The 20023-nt window shown below is 41.5% G+C and overlaps 1 protein-coding gene and 1 pseudogene across 2 annotated transcripts in view; both read left to right on the top strand.

Annotated features, from left to right (window-relative positions):
• LOC144693385 (formin-like) overlaps positions 1-20023 on the top strand; it is a 337591-nt gene that overhangs the window by 163337 nt on the left and 154231 nt on the right. For both annotated transcript variants that reach the window (XM_078563248.1, XM_078563249.1), the window contains 2 exons: positions 2263-2324; positions 18365-18453. In XM_078563248.1, the coding sequence (XP_078419374.1) occupies positions 2263-2324; positions 18365-18453 (151 nt within the window). The remainder of the gene's footprint in view (positions 1-2262; positions 2325-18364; positions 18454-20023) is intronic.
• LOC144693518 (ATP synthase F(1) complex subunit epsilon, mitochondrial pseudogene) lies at positions 13657-13843 on the top strand (annotated as a pseudogene).

The raw sequence follows: 20023 nt of genomic DNA on the forward strand, positions 1-20023 counted from the left end.
ACGAATAGGAAAACAGAGTGACATTTATCATTAAAAATACCTGGGCCTCAGCATTGAAGCATTTGAAGAGTACGCTGGAATATGTGATGAGAATAGATGGGCCAGCCGCCTTTCTTTTTTAACTGAACTGTCCAAAGAGCCAAAAGGCTGGGTGATGGTGACAGAGAAATGCAGCAACTCAAAAAAAAAATGTATACCTCAAAAAGCAAAGGATGACAGCAATGTATAATGACTGTATTTCAAGCGTTATATTTAAAGAACATTCAGATGTGTGAACATTTTTGCTCCTTGCCCAGTTCTTGGTTTTCAACAAAGACAGTTTGAACGTGGCTGCTTTAACTTGGCATTGTATTGGCCCCTGTTGCCAACTACCAGAGACAGAAGCCTGTTTTGTGCTCAACCCAAACACAGGATATGTTCATTGTGTTTGCATCGACTCTAGTGGATGCACATTGTGCATTGGGTTGAATCTGGATAACAGATTACAGATTAAAATTTTTTGATAATGGTTTCATTACAGACCAGCAAGCCACCCTGTTAGACCAGACTTTGCTGACCTGAAGCTGAGCAAATCCAGGGGTTTAAAAAATATTTTCCTTGTTCCGAATAACTTGTAACATGTGTTCTTTTGCATTTGCCTTGAAGATCAAGGGATTTAGCCTGATGAACCTAGGCCAGATCTGGTGCCAGAACCATTTTGCTCATGACTTTGTGGGGCATAAGGGCTCTGCTAGTCTCTCAACCGTATGTCAATCCTATCACAATTCTCTGCACCATAAATCACACAGTTATTGTGGTATGACAGAAAGTCAGTCAGACCAGGGGCATTCTCCAGGGATTTGCCCTGCGGATAGCTGACATGTCTGTTAAAGACTGGCACACCAGACAGGTCACAAAGTTAAGCCCAGAGGGATTTTATCACTGTGCTCATATTCCTCTGGCTGGCTGCCTTTGGTGACAATCTCCTCTGAACTTTACAAATTAAAATATAATTTTGTTCCTCGCCGCTGCCGCATGAAGCATGATCCTTCAGAAAGCTTTCCAGCTCGAAAAGAAAGTTGCATTTGAATGGTCCCAGAAAGTCTGAGGCAAGTGACTTTTGTGCAGTTGAATGATTTTTCTAAGTCACTAAATCAATATGGATAGACTTGGCAAAGGGGAGAAAAGCAGATTTTCCTTGCTGAATGTCAAAAGGAATAATAAACAAAGGAAGTGCTGCTTTGCTGTGCCTACCTGTGGAAAATATCTTTAAAAAAAAATGCTTCCAACAAAATCTACTTTGAATATTGGCAGAATGACATATGAGCATTTATGGATGGGCGGGGCTAGGCTAAATGTCTTTCGAAAATAATTAAGTTTGTCTTCAGGTTCAGGATAGCGTAAGTTCACACAATCGGTAAATTAATACAACCAAACCAAGAACATGTGGATTCCAAATACTCCATTCGTTTTATGTGTCACAGTACATGAATTTAGTTCGAAATGGTTTTAATGCATGTGCCTGCTAGTTTGTTAAGTGCACTATGCTGATCTGTTTATTGTCGTCAGTGATGGTTATTATAACCAAATGGGCACAATGCTACACTAATGATCTTTCTGTATATAAATTCTTGTTTTTGTGAGCGGACACCATAGTGCCACAGGAAAGTGTTTGCCTTAATTTACCTCAAAATAGATTTCAAAAGCCAGACTTGGCTGAGCAACAGTTTTTTCTACTTACAAGACTCCAATAAAATTACCAGTTCTTCACAGCATGTATCTGCTTCCTTTCTGTTTATCTCAACGTTTCAATAAAGTGGAAAATTTGAGCAGACAATGTATGTTTAGATTGCTAATAAGGATTTGTAACACTTTAGAAAGTGAGCAGCCTGACAGTGCAATTAAACAACATTTTTTTTGGATGCAACTTCTTAGTCTTGCCCTGTCACATACAGTGTTACATACTCAGACTCCGAGACAGTGTACGATTGGCTTGCATCACCTTTGTCTTGTTAAGTTTAGCTATAAGCTTTACAACTGCAATTGAGAGAATGCATTATTTGAATTATCCTTGAGCAACCATTGTAGATAGGATATACCAGAAACAGACATTTAAAGTCCCGCTTCTTTCTGTCAAACATGTAATGTGGCTTAAAATCATTGAGATATAAATATAGTCAGATTATGTGAGCTATACAGAGCTATCCAGTAAGTATAATCTGACAGAACATTGATCATTATCAATAATTGCGAGTTAATGTACCATGTCATGTGTAATTTCAGCTATTTTAAATCTGGACAACTCTGTGGTGGATTTGGAAACACTTCAAGCTTTGTATGACAATGTAAGTACTGAAGCCATAGCGATTACAAGAAGCCCATAAAATAGACATAGTCTAGTTCTTTGAAAATATACGATAAGAATTACCAGAATCCACTTAGTGTATTAGTGACTTTGGTACTGGGTACAGTATAATTTATAATGGTGTTTCTGATATGGGAAGGCAAGTGAACACTTCCTAGTAAATGTGTTTAATCACTAAACTTTTGAATATTACTTAATTAAATAGTTCTACACAAAATGCTTGGACCCCAAATTTACATGTCATTGCCAGCGCATTATTCACATTAAAATGGCAACTTTATTTTCGGGTCTTGTGAACTGAAGGGTGGGAGGATAGTGGGGGATATGGAGAATCCTATTTCTGCTGGGTTTACCCCCAGTGCCTTTGTAGCAGTTTATGGTCAGTTCTACAATGTGTGCACTGATGCTGCCTGGAGCTTATTAGGATAATTGCTAATGATATGACTGGCATAGGAGTGGATAAAACCTGAGATTGGCGCTCCCGTAGTATCATAGTAACAAGAAAAATGAGTATTATTGCCAGCATCATCTGCTATGGGTGGAACTGAGGTGCCCCTAGCTGCTTTGAAGGCAATGGAATATGGAGTGCATCTTCAGGAGGGTTAAAGTTTAAGAAGCTGTTGAACAAGCCATGATTATACCCATTTAAATGAAAAAAATATTAGTTAAACTCAACATCAAAATAGCACCCAGTAATAAGACTTGTGTGTTCAATAACAATAAAGGATTTGCCTCATTCAGGGGTTAGAAACTACAGGGTCCTGAAAGAGTAATTTCATATTTATTGAGTTGTCAAATTTCTCCATTAGAATAAAAAAAAATACGCATTTTTATAATAAATTCCACATTTTAAAAATATTCCTTTTCCTTTGATATTTTAGTTTCTATCTTAATCCTATGTATATCTCCTAATCAGCTATTTAATAGCTTGTAAAATTTAAAATTAAGTGCGAAGGGTGTTTTTTACTTCCTAGTTTGCTGTCTGTGAGAATACTTAAATGTCATTGGTTGCTTACCCTGCTTGATGATATCACTGCTGCCTGAGGTATCCTTGACTTTGCACCAGATTCAAAAGGACGAGAGGAAAGGGGAAATTCATGCCATAGATCTTGCTAGAGCTCTTTGGGCAGTCTTGTTCAAAGTCAGCGTGCGTGTCATTGTGCTTTGCTGCTGACTGCGAAATCCAGTCCAGTAACTCAAATCCTGAGACTATTCAAGCACATTGTAACTAAGTACAGGATATTCTGTATGTTACTAATGAACAAATCCTTCACTTTGGATTATCGACCATAGTGACCCTGGGCTAAGGAGAAAACAAATCGACCATGGGAACATAGGACCAGGAGTAGGCCATTGAGATCATGGTTGATTTGAAACCTAACTCAATTGTCCCATAAGATGAAGGGGTTATCTTATGAGGAATGGTTAGACAGGTAGGGAATGTATCCATTGGAATTTAGAAGGACGAGAGGTGATCTTATTGAAACATATAAGGCACTGAGGGGAATTGACAAGGTGGATGCTGAGCAGATGTTTCCCCTAATGGGAGAGACTAGAACTAGGGGGCACAGTTTAAAAATAAGGGGTCTCCCATTTAAGACAGAGATGAGGAGAAATATTTTCTCTGAGAGTCATTAGTCTGTAGAATTCTCTTCTCCAGAGAACAGCGGAGGCTAGGTCATTGAATATTTTCAAGGCTGAGTTTGACTCCTTTGTTTATCAAGAATCTAAAATTATAGGGAGCAGACAGGAAAGTAGAGTTGAGGCCTAAAACAGATCAACCATGATCTTATCAAATGACGGAGCAGGCTCGAGGGGCCAAATGGGCTGCTCCTAATTCGTATGTTCGTATGTATGTTCGTACATCGCTTAAAACCTTGGATAACAAAAATCTATCAATTTCAGATTTAAAATTTACAATTGATTGAGTAGTATTCAATTTCACTCCTGAATGACCTGACTGTAATTTTTAGTCTATGCCCTTAATCCTAGGCTTCCCAACTAGTGGACTATCTACCTTTTCTGTTCCACCTAATATTTTGAAAATTGTGAAAAAAATCACCACATAACCATCTAACTTCCAGGGAATAGAACCCTAGTTTGTGTAATCTCTCCTCACATTTTAACACTTTGAGTCCAGGTTTCATTCTGGTAAATCTACATTGCATTCCCACCAAGGGCAATATATCCTTCCTAAGGTGCGGTGCCCAGAACTGTTGACAGTACTCCAGGTGCAGTCCCACCAAGGCTTTGTAGGACTGAGGTATGACTCCTAGCCCCTTGTATTCTAGTCCTGTAGACATAAAGGCAAGAATTCCACTAGCCTTTTTGAATATTTTCCATATCTCTCCATGACATTTTAATGACCTGTGTACCTGGATCCCCAAGGTTCTTTGGACCTCACCCATTTCTAGCTTTTCCCCATTTAAAATGGACCCTGTTCCCTTCTTTTTAGGTCCAAAGTGGATGAACTTGCATTTGCCTACATTGAAATCCATTTGCCACAGTTTTGCCCATTCACTTAATCTGTCAATATGTCTTTGTAACAACGGCTGCTATTCATTTACTTCTGGAGGCTGCTGCAAAGTGCATCTACGTCAGTATTGGGTGTGAACAGAATTGGGTTCCGTTGAGATATCCCCTGACACAACTAAGCTGACTCTATTATTAAGTGTCTACAATTATTGGAATAGCGCACACATTTGCTTACACGTAAAGAATTACTATTTGTACGAGGTGGCTTTGGACCTGTATCATAGCTAGAATCTTGGTCTTAAGATGAGGATTACAGATTATTGTTATATTTTGTCGTTTAATTTTAACAACATCCACATGCCCTTCATGGGCAAGATGTAATACAATGATGAGGGAAGAAAATTATATTTTTCAGAGAATTTTCGAATTAAGGTAATGGATTCCACTGTTGATAAATGGAACACCTTCAATCTTATATAGACACTGACAGAATCAGGTACTCCCAGATCAGGCATAACAAGAGAAACATTCCCTCTGCTGTGTTCAAACAATTCATCTTAACTCAAGCCCCAGAAAATCATTCATTGATGCACCAAGTTTAGTTTTTCTGATTTCCTCATCAGCAGTTTTTAGTTCCTTTGAGTGAAATTGTTAACTCAGTGACAATCTGTACCAAATTATGGGCAAGTTTATGCTGTGGACCTGCACATACCACAAACAGGCTCGAGATCGCCCAAGCTAACTCCATGAAGGACACTTTGAACTGGCAGACAGAGGATGTTGTCATCCCATCAATCTGAGATAGATTTAAACCAGGTGAAAGGATCCACTGTGCCACCCAGTCTCCAACAAGGGTCTGTTTCGGAATCTGTTTCAAAGTTATTTTATTTTCTGAAATGAGTTGGACATTGTCAGGGGTGATTAATAACCCAATACATACTGACACCTCAACTTCTAACCTAAGTGTTACAGCCAAAAACAAGCTGCATAATTAATTACCACAACTTTGGTAAAATCACAGAAATGTTGCTTCATTCTTATTAGGACCGTTCAGGATCTGACATTAGTTGGGGAGATTTCATGACAACGTAAATATTACATGATTCATTAGAAGTGGTAGAGCCCAATCTTCTCATTCTGTATGTTCTTATTCTTATGCTCTTATTCTGTCCTGCATGAGTGCCTGTCTGTAGCAGCATCCATGACCTTAGTGTTAACTCGAACCCAAGCCACTTTGTGAAGTATGAAACCAGATACTAATACTTTTCTTGTTAATGAGTTTATTCACAGAATGCAGCAATGCGTCTGCTTCCTACCTCCAAACCAGTGTCCCAGCAGTCTCTCTTTATAAATGCTCCAAGTACTTCATTAAACAATGCCCTATGCCTGTGTATCTTAACAATATAATTAACATACAATTACTAGTCAGATTTGCACTGAATCATGTAACAACCCTTTAGGATTTCTGAATAAATTAGTTCGAAGGATTTTTTTTTTTGTAGATGCCCAAATCTATTAGTCAAAAATCTATTATGTTTCTTTTGTGATGCGATATGCAAGGCAGGAAGAAAAAATTCATTCACCTCTGCTCCTGACTGACTAACATATGCCTTCCTGTCAGTTCTCTTTGGGTAAATATTCCCATTCCTGTGGAAAATCAGTAGCAGTGGGCGTGCAGTCGTTCAACGTGCACTCCTGACCAGGTGAAAAAAGAGCTCATTTCAAATCCGCTTGTTTTTCCATTGCCATTCTCCTTTTAGTTAATTGTTGGGTCCCTAGCACACTGGCTTCAGCTCTATCATGGGGAGATGCAGTTGTTCAATACAGTGCAAACCTGCTCCACTGTGTTTATCTCACTAAAGCCTTCATGACATTGCTCCACAGTTTAACAAGTTTTTAATACCATTGGTTCTCCAGGCGTCAGGGCCATTTATAATTTAGTTTTGAAGTACAAAAGAATACTTAACTTTGTAAATAACCAGCTTTTAAACCTCGGAAACAGAACTCTGAAGAAAGTCACGTTCTCACCACACACTTCAGTTTCTATAAACTGGATAAAATGAATCCTGCTTGTTACAAAGAAGCACAGAGAAACTGTGCCTCACCATATGCATTAAAATTGTGCCCCCGGCACATAGAAGCATTTATGTCTCTAATGAAATCCAGTTCTTTCATTATGATAAGATACACGCATAATGTTCATCCCAGCTCTCTTTCGCCCTTGCACAGTGTATATTCTAACTTGGTTTTGATTCCTGACACCAGTAGACACCTACAAGGTTTGATGTGTTACCGTTGTAAATTAGCCCCAAAGTTTCTGTCATTTTTGCCCACTTTTGTATGTTTAAGGAAACCACATATTTTATAAACCAGTCATATCGCGTCAAATCAGAAATCTGGTACCACTGCAATACACTCCTTGAAAAATAGACTATCAGGAGCATGCTGAGCTGAATTTTCCCCCAATCGGGCTTTATAGTAGCAGAAAATGGTGCAAAATGAGATAATGAGGGCCGTCACTATTTTTCCACCTCAATGCCCATTTCCCTGCCCTGACTCCACAAGGACACCACTTGCCATCTTTTGCCTTTGTGCTGTATGTCCCATTTCTTAGGGACAGATCGCTCCACATCAGCACTGGTAGGCTCTCTGTCGGTAGTTGGGATCTCTCCCAGGGAAAATGTGTTTGGGATATGGAGGGAGGTGGTTAGGGGGAGGGGAGGAGGATGCCACAGCCCTTCCTGCTACTGCTCTATCAAGAGAAACCAGCCCTTCACATCAGGGGAAAAAGGCCTTTCTTTGAATTTTTCCTTGCGGTATCCATTTATTATCAACAATTCAATGAGCTCGTTTATAATAGCAGTTTATTTGCCCAGATCAGCATTTGAAATTAATGCTCATTTTCTGAGCTATATTGCTTAGCTCTAAAGGCTAATAAGAACAAAAATACAAAAGCAAAATACCGCAGACGCTGGTATTTAACTATCTTCTTGTTGAGTTCAATGCGCTTTATTCTGAGGTTTCAAATGTTATTCATCAATCAACCTCACGGTTGACATCATCATCCAAAACTCTTTTTAATTAAACTGAAATCATCCCTCAATTCTGGGCATTTTCTCCTCCATACCTAACCGAAATCAATGGTGAATAATGGAATGAAAGTTTTACTTGGCGGCGAGGATTGCATTGCGTAGAAATTCATTTTGATAATTTAATTGCCTTGATTTGATTTGTGCCATGCAAGTCGTGTCATTCTTGTCAGAGTTCTATTTCAACAATGTAAGCTTTGAAAACCATGCAGTTCTAATACTGTCGCTGGACTAGTAATCGAGAGATCCAGGCTAATGCTCTGGGGATGTGGATCCAAATCCCACCATGGCAGCTGGTGGAATTTGATTTCAGCTAATAAATCTGGATTATGAAGCTAGCCGCAGTGACGGTGATGATGAAACTGTCATCGATTGTCGTAAAAACCCATCTGGTTCACTAATGCCCTTTAGGAACGGAAATCTGTCATCTTTACCTGGTCTGGCCTACGTGTGACTCCAGACCCACAGCAATGTCGCTGATGCTTAACTGCCCTCTGAGCAAGGGCAATTAGGGATGGGCAATAAATGCTGGCCTAGCCAGTGATGCCCACATCCTATGAATGAATTAAAAAAAGTGATCCATTCATCTATTGTTCCATAATTCAATTTATTATTAATTAATTCTCTGAACACAACTGAAGTAAAGCTTTCTTTTGCCTGTGTGTGTGCAGTATGCCATAGTTTTGTGCTTCACCTTGGCAATAATGGCCCAGAATTTATGGTACAAATAAAAGTGAGGCTATCAGTGTTACCATTATTAAGGAGTAAATCGGACAGCAACTTCCAGTGCCCATAGATGTGCTGTTCAATGTGGAAATCAGGAACTTGCTGTCCCAGTTGTCCTGCTCCTCCACATTTCATTACAGTTGTAACTCACCAAGAGACTCGGCAATAAAGTACATGAAGGCCGTGAAGTTACTGTACTTCCCCACGAAGCACCCACTAAAATGCCGGAAAAAGTTGTGGCTTGTCCATTCGTGTATAGGTGAATTTTTAACACTGATAAGTCTTAATTACTACCAAACTCCCTGACTGATGCTGCAAGTTTACTGCCACAAGTATGGAGTCTCATTCTTTTAGCTTTTAATTATTGTTGGAGATTTTAAAAAATAATTCAGTTTTTTTTAATAAGCTTTTTTTTTTCTGTCTCTTATTGCTCATGCTTAATCCCATTGTCCCCTCTTTATTTTGCTTCATGTACGTGTTTTGACATTGAATTAAAGATTCTAATCTACACTTCTTGGTTTAGTCTCCATGGGGCTGAATTTTCCTGGCTCTCTAATGTCGGACTTGGAGGCAGAGGGAGTGAGGATGGCTTCCTGACGCGTTACCGCCACTGGGGATGTTTCTCATGAACCAGCATGGGCTGCAACCAGTGGCCCACACAACAGGGGTGACAGCCAATTAAGCCGATTACGGACCCAATTATGTCTGATTTTGCAGCCGCGCCAGCATTATTCCACTGGCGGAATAGCCTCCCACCATGGGACTCCAATTTGGCTTCGATGTCAGGGTCCCGAAACCCGTGGAAAAACCCTGCCCTGCCTGTCTCAATAAGGATTCTTGAGCCTGGTTGGAGAGACATGAAGTGGCTTTCCCTTTTCATATAGATCCCAGATCCCCTGTAACGTGCACCGTGCTGTATCAGGCTCCCTAGGACTGTACATTGCCGCTTAATAGCCCGCGAAAGGTCCGTGGGCAGCTTTAAATGTAACAAGCTACAAAACCTGGGTCTTTTTTCATATACAACATGCGCTGCACCCCGCACAGCATGGAGCCACAGTTAGGGAGGTGTGCATTAACAAATATGCAGCCTTTCTCTTTTTCTTCTTCTCCCTCCATTCTTCTGACACTTAAATCCTGTTCGCCACGTCTTCAGCCTATTTCCAGATATCCTGCCCATGTGATACATACTCCCTGTGCCTGGGCCAAAGTACATGAAATGATGTGAGCTCAACCGAGTTGACGAAATGCGTGCCCTACAAAACTATCCGACTGGCAAAGTGGCAAGGCCAGATTGTAGCCCTGGGGTGAACTGCATTTTGAGGGAAGTGGGCAGTGTGACAGGAAGGAGCATTTTTAAAAAGTCTTTGAAAACATACCCGGAAATGAGGCTGCACTTCATTTGTTTAGATCATCATTTGAAATTAATGCTCATTTTCTGAGCGATATTGCTGAGCTCTAATGGCTAATGAAGAGCAAAAATACAAAAGCAAAATATTGTAGATGTTGGTATTTGACTATCTTCTTGTGAGTTAAGTGCACTTTATTCTGAGGTTTCAAATGTTATTCATCAATCAACCTCATGGTTGACACCATCATCCAAAACTCTTAATTAAACTGAAATCATCCCTCAATTCTGGGCACTTACCATTTCATACCTAACCTAAATCAATAGTGAGTAATGGAATGGGGGTTTTGCTTGGTGGTGAGAATAGCATTGTTTAGAAACTGTGTGTGGTACTTTCTAAAAAGCTGGTTTTGATGTCAGTGATAAGATTCTATCAACCAGGGATCAATGTTGTTATGGTTACCAAAAGAAGGAAATCATTGTCCTTCTTACTGAAAAAATAACAACCGATGCTAGTTGGAACAGACTGCTGCACTGATGTATTCCATGATATGGCAAATACCTAGGCTGTGATATGTTTAAAAATAATGTTAGCAACTTTTCAAGTCTAATTGTTGCAAATAATGGTTCAGAAATCCACACAAGCATTAACGTTTTTAAGCCATCTTCATGCTTAAAAAGTGTCCTGACCTTAGAAAACATTACAGGTAGCAAAAGGTCAACTGTTTCTTTCTTCATGCAGCAAATAGTGTCTCTAGTTTGAAGGCAAATCCCTTTTTGTAAAATGGAACTGTAACTTTCCAGTTTGCACACAGGGAATGGTAACATAATGGTAATGTAAGAAGACTAGTGATCCAGAGGCACAGACTAATACTCCGGACACATGGGGCGGAACCTTGTGGAAGCAATGGAGGTCTCAGCTGCCGGCCGAAAAGCCAGTGAGAGCTCCATGTTGCCTCTTTTTTGGGAGGCCCCGCCACATCTTTTTTCACTTGGGCACTTGACAGGACAGCCGGACCCTGTAGGTGGTAGTTCCGCCCACTTAAGAGCTGCCAGCCAATCAAAGGCCAGCACCTATTGAATGGCAGCACCACCAAGGAGGCGGTGGCTGCTACTGGGACAACACCCACCCGAGGCCCAGTATCATTGCTGGATCGCAGGCCAGCGCAGCGCTGCAGGAGTTCCTCAGGTTGCTGTCATAGGCCCAACCGTTTTCAGCTGCTTCATCAGTGTCCTTCCCTCCGTCATAAGATCAGAAGCGGGAATATTTTGCTGGTACTTGTACAATGTTCAATACCACTTGAAACTCCTCAGACACTGGAGCAGTCCTTTCTCATGTGCAGAAGGGTCTGGACAACATTTGGCTTGGGCTGATAAGTGGCAAGTAATGTTCATGCCACACAAGTGTCAGGCAATGATCATCTCTAACAGGAGAGAATATATCCATTTTCCCTTAACGTTGAACGGTGTTACCATCGCTGAATCTCCCACCATCAACATCCTGGAGGTTACCATTGACCAGAAACTTAATTCAAACAGTCATATAAATATTGTGGCTACAAGAGCAAGTCAGAGGCAGGGTTTTCTGTGGAGAGTAACTCACCTCCTGACTTCCCAGAGCCTATCCATAGACTACTAGGCGCTAGTCAGGAATGTGAGGGAATACTCTCCACTTGCCTGGATGAGTGCAGCTCCAACAACACTCAAGAAGCTCGACACCATCCAGGACAAAGCAGCCTGTTTGATTGGCACCCCATGCACCAGCTTCAACACCTACTCCCTCCACCACTAACACACAGTAGCAGCAGTGTGTACCGTCTACAAGATGCACTGCAGGAACTCACCAAGGCTCCTTTGACAGCACCTTCCAAACCTGAGAACTCTACCATCTAGAAGGACAAAGGCAGAAGATGCATGGGAACACCACCACCTGCAAGTTCCCCTCCAAGTCACTCACCATCCTGACTTAGAAATATATCGCCGTTCCTTCACTGTCGCCAGATCAAAATCCTGGAAGTCCTTTCCTCACTGCATTTTGGGTGTACCTACACCACATGGACCGCAGTGGTTCAAGAAGGCAGCATCACTTTCTCATGGGCAATTAGGTATGGAAAATGAATGCTGGCCAGTGACACTCACATCCCATGAATGAATTTTTGAAAATCAAAGTTAGGTTTACTGTGCCTTTCACAGTATTTATATTTTACAGAGGAATTAAACAAGAGCAAACATGTTGTTAAACTGCTCTCTGAATTCCCCTCACAAGCCACTCTGTTGTATCACACCACTGCAAAGAATAAAACCAAACCAACCACACGGCTGCAACATGGACGTCAGTCAGGGCACCACCCCGGCACAGCCAGCTCGTTGCACCCTGCCAAATCATTCTTCCTAACATCTGACGACAAGTGGCAAAACTTGTCTCATAAACTAGTCAAGTAGCCGCCTGACCTAGTCATATGCATGGAATACAGCAAACATCCCAAACTCTTCCATCACCATCCCTGAGTATGTCTTATCCCACCAATAGGGCAGACCCAGCAATGGTGGAGGAACAATGATGTATAAGCGAGGCAGCCTGGCCCTGGGAGTCCTTAACATTGATTCCATTAAGTCTCAAGGCTTCAAGTTAAACATGAGCAAAAAAAAAACAACCGACTGCTGATCACCATCTACCCCCTCCCACAGCTGATGAATCAATACTCATCCATGTTTAACACCGTTTGGAGGAAGCATTGAGGATACACATTGCACTCTGGGTGGGGGACTTCAGTGTCCATCATCAAGAGTGGCTAAGTAGTGCCACTACTGATTGAGCTGGCCAAGTCCTGAAGGGTATAGCTACCAGACTGGGTCTGTGGCATGTACTGACTGAACCAACATGAGAGAAAAATCTGCTGTTGTCTTCTTTACCAATCTGTCTGTCATAGTTGTATCTGTCCACGTCAGCATTGGCAGGAGTGATCACCCCACAGTTTTTGTGGAGACTAAGTCCCATCTGTCACACTGCAGATACCATCCATCGTGTCATATGGTACCATCACTAATTGTAATAGATTAGGAACGTATCTTGTAGTTCAAAACTTGGTATCCATGAGGAATTGTGGCCCCATCAGCAGAGGCAGAATTGTGTACCACAATGTGTAACCTCCAGTGTCAGCATATCCCTCACTTCTCATTCACCATCAAGCCAGGTGACCATAACCTGGTTCAATAAAGAATGCAGAAGAACATGTGGGAGAAGCAGTATGTGTATCTGGAAATGAAGTATGCATCTGCGGAGGTTATAGCACAGAACTAATTTCACGCTAAACAGCCAGAGCAGCAAGCTGTGGACAGGGCAACGTAATCCCCCAACCAAGAGATATGGTCAAAGCTCTACAGCTCTGCCACATCCTGTTACAAATGGTGATGGACAATCAAGCAACTAATCTGAGGCACCATGAATATCCCCATCTTCAGCAGGGGCAGAACCCAGTGCATGAGTGTCAAAAACAAGGTTGAAGCATTTGCTGCAGCTACACTTGGCCAGAGGCGCTGAGGGGATGATTTTCTAGACTGCCCCCTGAATTCTCCATCAACACAGGTATCAGTCATCAGCCAATTTGATTTGTTCCATCACATCCAGAAACAGCTGAATTCAGTGGACACGGAAAAAAACTACGGGCCCCGTGAAGATGGTGGCGTTCTGGAGGCAGGCCAGCCTGAGCTACATTCATTACTCTCGAATCTGTGCACAAATGGTGAGGGCTGCCCTAAAGCCCCCGTACCAAGCAGAGGCAAAGAAAGTGGCAGATGTAAATGTTAAAGTCAACAAGCTGAAAGAGACCTGAGAGGCTTCCACAGACCTGAGCTTTTGAATATGAGAACTCTCTGACCCATCGTCCCAAAAGGTGGAATTGCAAATCCATTTGCAGACCGTGTTGGCAAAACTGACCAAATGCTGATTTAAAATATGGACCTTATTTAAAAAATGAAACAACTTCCCAGCATTAGTACTGAAGACTTATTCACTGGAGTGATTTATGACCCTAGCCAAGCGGTTTAAGTACAATTACAACACAGATTTGTGGAAAATTGCACAAGTATGCCTGTCCACAAACAACAAGACAAAGCCCAGCCCATTCAATTATTAACCCAGCCAACTGACAGAAGGGGTCATTATAGTGCCTTCAAACAGCACCAATATGTTGAGGGAAACGGGTGAGGAGTGAGGGGGCTTCTGGCCTCAGACCAACCACCCTTAAGGGAGTGAATTTAGGATTAAGAATGAAGTGAATGAAGCACAACAAGGAAAAGGTAAGCTATAAGGATTGGGTGGATAATTTAAAGGGGAAGGGATGAAGATAGTGCTGGGTGTTAGGGCCTGGAAGGAAGGAGATAGTGGCTCATGAGATGGTGAGGGAGTTATGGACATGGTGGGAGTGAGGGGCTGGGAGGAACCATGAGTGACTGGGGCTGACATTAGGAACCGCTGAGGGCCACATTTTCCCTGTAAACCAATTCCAATTCCAAATGTATCCTGCAGCATTTGGGGACTCTCTTCCCTGCCAAGGCCACGCCACCCAAAGGATAGAAAGGAAAAGGACAACAGGGGAAAAGCAGAAGAGGACAAAGTGAGAATAAGATGAAGAGAGAGAAAGAAGCAGGAGAGAGAGAAAGAGAGAAACAGCAAAACAAAAACATCAGGGACAGATAATACAGATGCATGCTCCTATTTAACACACAAAAGAGCAGTTGGTAATATACTAAATATTTTATGGCTGTGCTCTCCTCCTGTCAGCTTTTTGCATTATGAATACCAATGCCTGTATTTATAGAAAATAGAAACATAGAAAATAGGAGCAGGAGTAGGTCATTCGGTCCCTCAAGCCTGCCCTGCCATTCAATATGATCATAGCTGTTCCTCTATCTCAATGCCATACTTGTGCTCTCTCCCCATATCCCTTGATGCCTTTAGAGTCTCGAAATCTATCTATTTCCTCTTTGAATATATTCAGTCACTTGACCGCCACAACCTCTGTGGTAGAAAATTCCACAGGTTCGCCACCCTCTGACTGAAGAAGTTTCTCCTCATCTCAGTCCTAAATGGCCTACCCCATATCCTGAGATTGTGACCCCCTGTTCTAGACACCCCAGCCAGAGGAAACATCATTTCTGCATCGAGTCTGTCCAGGCCTGTCAAAATTTTATACATTTCAATAAGATCCCCCCCTCATTCTTCTAAACTCCAGTGAATAAAGGTCTAGTCAACCCAATCTCTCCTCATACGACAATCTTGCCATCCCGGGAATCAGGCTGGTGAACCTTCGCTGCACTCCCTCAACAGCAAGCATATTCTTTCTTAGGTAAGGAAAACAAAACTGCACACAATACTCGAGGTGTGGTCTCACCAAGACCCTGTATAGCTTCAGTAAGACATCCTTGCTTCTATACTCAAGTCCCCTCGCAATAAAGGCCAACTGCCTTCCTAACTGCTTGCTGTACCTGCATGCTTGCTTTCAGTGATTGTTGTACAAGGATACCCAGGTCCCTTTATACATCAACATTTCCCAATCTATCACCCTTTAAATAATACTCTGCCATTCTGTTTTTCCTATCAAAGTGAATAACTTCACACTTATCCACGTTATACTGCATCTGCCATGTATTTGCCCACTCGCTCAACTTGCCTAAATCGCCTTGAAGCCTCTTAACATCCTCCTCACCGCTCACATTCCCACCAAGTACCATGTCATCAGCAAACTTGGAAATATTATATTTGGTTCCCTCATCTAAATCATTGATGTATATTGTGATTAGCTGGGGCCCAAGCACTGATCCCTGTGGTACTGCTTGCCACTCCTTTGCAACCTCGTTGTGCAGTAAAATCTGCCAATGGCAGGATTGCAGCAGAAGGGAAACAAGATTGGGCAGTGAAGCCTACGTTGCATGCTCACTTAAAGCTATAATTCCTTCCATAATTCACCCCATCATGACTGCAGCTCCCTCAGAAGTGAAGTGGGGGGGCAGGGCTGAACTTCCTTTAAGTTTGCCTCCAATTCACCAGTCTTACTGGAGATCTTTGGTACAGTCTGCTGCAAGGTGGAAATTGTCCCACGGCTGTGATATGTCCAGGTGGAGGGAGAGGACCTAGAAAACACTTCCATTTCAGTCCAAATAATGAATTTGCTTTCTCTCAGTCTCTGTCTCACCAGGAGCCTAAAAATGAGTTTTGTTTCCTCTTCCGAGCTCTTGTCCCTCTTTAAATACTCCAGCTCTTCAGCTGCTCTAGTCCTGCTTTAACTGTAAATAATGTTATTAAATCAATACTCTATGAACACGAGCACCAAGCATATGACTTTAACATTGGAATGAAATTACAATTTTGCTCTTTGGTCCAATTATCCCCAGCCCTTTACCCCTATTCCATTTGAGCATGACATAGTATGATCCCTGGAAAGGCAACTGTTGATTTATTGATAAAAGGATTGAAAATTAATTCAACAGATGTTCATTCTGTGAGCGTGGGAATTTGTTTGGGATTTAACTCATGAGCTATACATCAGTTTCATGTTGATGTGCAACCATAAGCACCTTTCTGCATGGATGCAATGCAGCAGTGTAACTTCAGAAACTAAAATTAATATGAAATTGTTTCCAAATTGTAAAAGTGCTTCTGGCTAATCAGAAAGCATCTATGCTGACGTAACTCTGTAAACCAAATGCCTGGAAAGTTACACTTTATAATGCACTTCAGACACTGAAGCAGTCCATGCTGATGACTGCAAAATGTTCAGCACCATTCTCAACTCCTCAGATACTGAAGCAGTCCATATCCAAATGCAGCAAGACCTGGACAATATCCAGGCTTGGGCTGACAACTGGCAAGTAACATACATGCCACACAAGTGCCAGGCAATGACCATCTCCAACGAGAGCGAATCTGATCATTTTCCCTATTCATTTTCCCAATTCAATTGCATTACCATTGCTGAATTCCCCCACTATCAATATCCTGGGAGTTACCATTGACCAGAAACTTAACTGGACTAGACATATAAATACAGTGGCTACAAGAGCAGGTCAGAGGCTCAGAATCCCGTGGTGAGTAACTCACTTCCTGACTCTCCAAAGCTTGTACACCATCTACAAGGCACTGTCAGGAGTATGATTGAATATTGTCCGCTTGCCTGGATGAATGCAGCTACAACAACACTCAAGAAGCTTGACACCATCCAGAACAAAGCAGCCCACTTGATTAATACCCCATCCACAAACGTTCACTCCCTCCATCACCAATGCACAGTAGCAGCAGTGTGTACCATCTAGATGCACTGCAGGAACTCGCCAAGCCTCCTTAGACAGCACCTTCCAAACCCAGAACCACTACCATCTAGAAGGTCAAGGGCAGCAGATAGACGGGAACACCACCACCTGGAAGTTCCCTTCCAAGCCACTCACCATCCTGACTTGGAAATATATCGCTGTTCCTTCACTGTCGCTGGGTCAAAATCCTGGAACTCCCTTCCTAACAGCACTGTGGGTGTACCTACACCACGTGGACTGCAGCAGTTCAAGAAGGCAGCTCACCACCACCTTCTCAAGGGCAATTAGGAATGGGCAATAAATGCTGGCCTAGCCAGCCACATTCACATCCCATGAACGAAAAAAAATCTGCTGTTCTTGACGCAACCTTTTAGCAATTTTTTTTACAAATAGTTCTGCATGTGCAATATTAAACTCTCACTGTTTGCCATTGAATCATTTAAGTAAAATAGAATTCCATAGAGTATTGCTCCTGTATTAATATAATTCAGATAGTGTGTTGTAATTGCTATACTGTTTGGCTCATCAAAATTGTAATGGATTACAGTCTGTTCCAAACTGACATTGCTTTTGAATGTCTGCTGAGATGGGAGTCAGTAGTAAGAAGGTGGAATGGTAATAGAGAGCACTGAAACACAGGAGCAAACCATGACCAACGGAGACCGCTGGAGTCATGATAATCCCTGCATAACAGAACAACATTGTCTAGTTATGAAATCACAATTTAATGCTCATTAGTCTTATCCTATAAAATGGACAAAACAATTTGCAGTAATGTTATAGCATTATCTGGAGTACTTTCCTCCTTTCTGGCAAAGCCACTTGGCTGATTTCGCAAAATTCTAGATTGTGAGTGGAAGTGGCAAAGAGTATTCTTGATCCCAGAGGTAAACACTACAAAAAATCTTACAATAAACTTGGATATATGCTTGTTACTGATGTCTTTTAAAGTACAAAGAGCCTGGTTCAATATAGATCTGGTTCAAACATTAGGCATAAGTACATTTTACTGATTTATTAATGTACTAAAGTCATGGAATTGTTGGCTAATCATTTAACTGTGTCTCTGCTTTACAGAGAGCTCAGGCGGAAGAACTGGCAAAGATACACAAATATTATGAGAAGTCAAAAGACGATGAAGTAAAGCTCCTGGATAAGCCAGAGCAGTAAGCAATTTATTTTTGCTATACTAGTTAAAACAGCATTGGCGGGTCTGAAATAAAAACTGTAAGTGCTGAAAAATGGCAGCAGGTCTGGCAGCATCTGTGGAGAGAGAAACAGAGTTAACTTTTCGAGTTCAATATGGCTCTTCTTCGAAACTAGGAGAATCTGTGCTTCCAACAGGGAGCTGCATTCTTTTTTTTTTCATTCATGCAATATGGGAGTCACTGGCTAGGCCAGCATTTATTGCTCATACCTAATTGCCCTTGCTCAGAGGGCATTTAAGAGTCAAGCACATTGCTGTGGGTCTGGAGTCACATGTAGGCCAGACCAGGTGAGGACAGCAGATTTCCTTCCCTACAGAACATTAGTCATAGGGAGCATGGGTTAGAGAAGCTACAATATTGTTAACACCATCTCCTATCTGTGCTCCATGCAATAAAGCTTCTCCACTGGACTAACAGAATCATAGCTTGTATATGATCCTCAATCGTGTACGAATAAGATCGCTCCTGCCTGTTTCCATGTTTTCTGGCAAAATAAGAACAATATATAATAATCGTTGCACACCAATTGATCGATATCCAGTTATTCAAGATGTTGTGGAAAAACCTTGTTAAGCCCCAATTAATTCCCCAAATATTGCACATTGTTCTCATGACAGGAAAGATTGGATAAAGAGATTAATTTGCTCATCATGAAGAATATTTCCTTAAGAAATTATCAGACATTTAATATACTGGCAACTTGTTTTAACACTACAATTGATTTTAGTATCAGCTTGTTTACCTTTCAAAGTCTAAGCTTATTTATCTTGACACCAAATACATATTTAGTTATTTGTTATGCTGTGTATTTTCAATTATTGTCTAATTTCTGCCACAAACAAACCCTATTATTGTTTACTAATTATTCTGCATTGGTTAGACCAGCTTGACAATGGGCAATTTACAATGGATAATTTGGAGTTTAAAATGATCTCAACTGGAACCAGTTGGCGTTATGCTCCTTCTTGTACGAAGTAATCATCACTTTAACTATGTTGAAATTCAATATTTAATTTTTGACTGACTGCTTTCAAACAACAAAAAAAGGAAAAAACAAGTTGTACTCTTATCTGTCTACTTCACTTCCCTTAGTTACCTGGGGGTGATCAGCAAATCACATGTGAAAGAGAGACCATATAGCTCTGGTTGGAATGGTCTTAGAGTTACAAGCATTCTGTGAGACTAATGCTGACCTTACCTGTCCTATGTGAAGAATAATTTAATTCTGGAAGAGATTAGCTTCATCCGCTAACATGATTATTTTCCAAAAGTTCCAAAGGGTCAGATGTCTTGATTTCCCTTCAAATCTTTCTTCAACCCTATGAAAATTTCACAAAGAAAACACTCTCCTCTCCCCATGTCACTTTTGTTTCTGTTCAGTTATTTTATTTCTATACTTTGCGTTGTGCTAGCGTGCATTATCAGGCCCCGAGTTGGGGTTTGGGCACAGAGCAGGAGCAAAGGCAAGGTGAAGGTGGAACAATGGTCTGGGTTGGGGTCCTAGCGCTAGTGCGGTTAGAAAGAGCAA

The sequence above is a fragment of the Cetorhinus maximus genome, chromosome 18 (assembly GCF_964194155.1).
Source record: "Cetorhinus maximus chromosome 18, sCetMax3.hap1.1, whole genome shotgun sequence".
In the NCBI taxonomy this organism is placed as follows: Eukaryota; Metazoa; Chordata; class Chondrichthyes; order Lamniformes; family Cetorhinidae; genus Cetorhinus; species Cetorhinus maximus.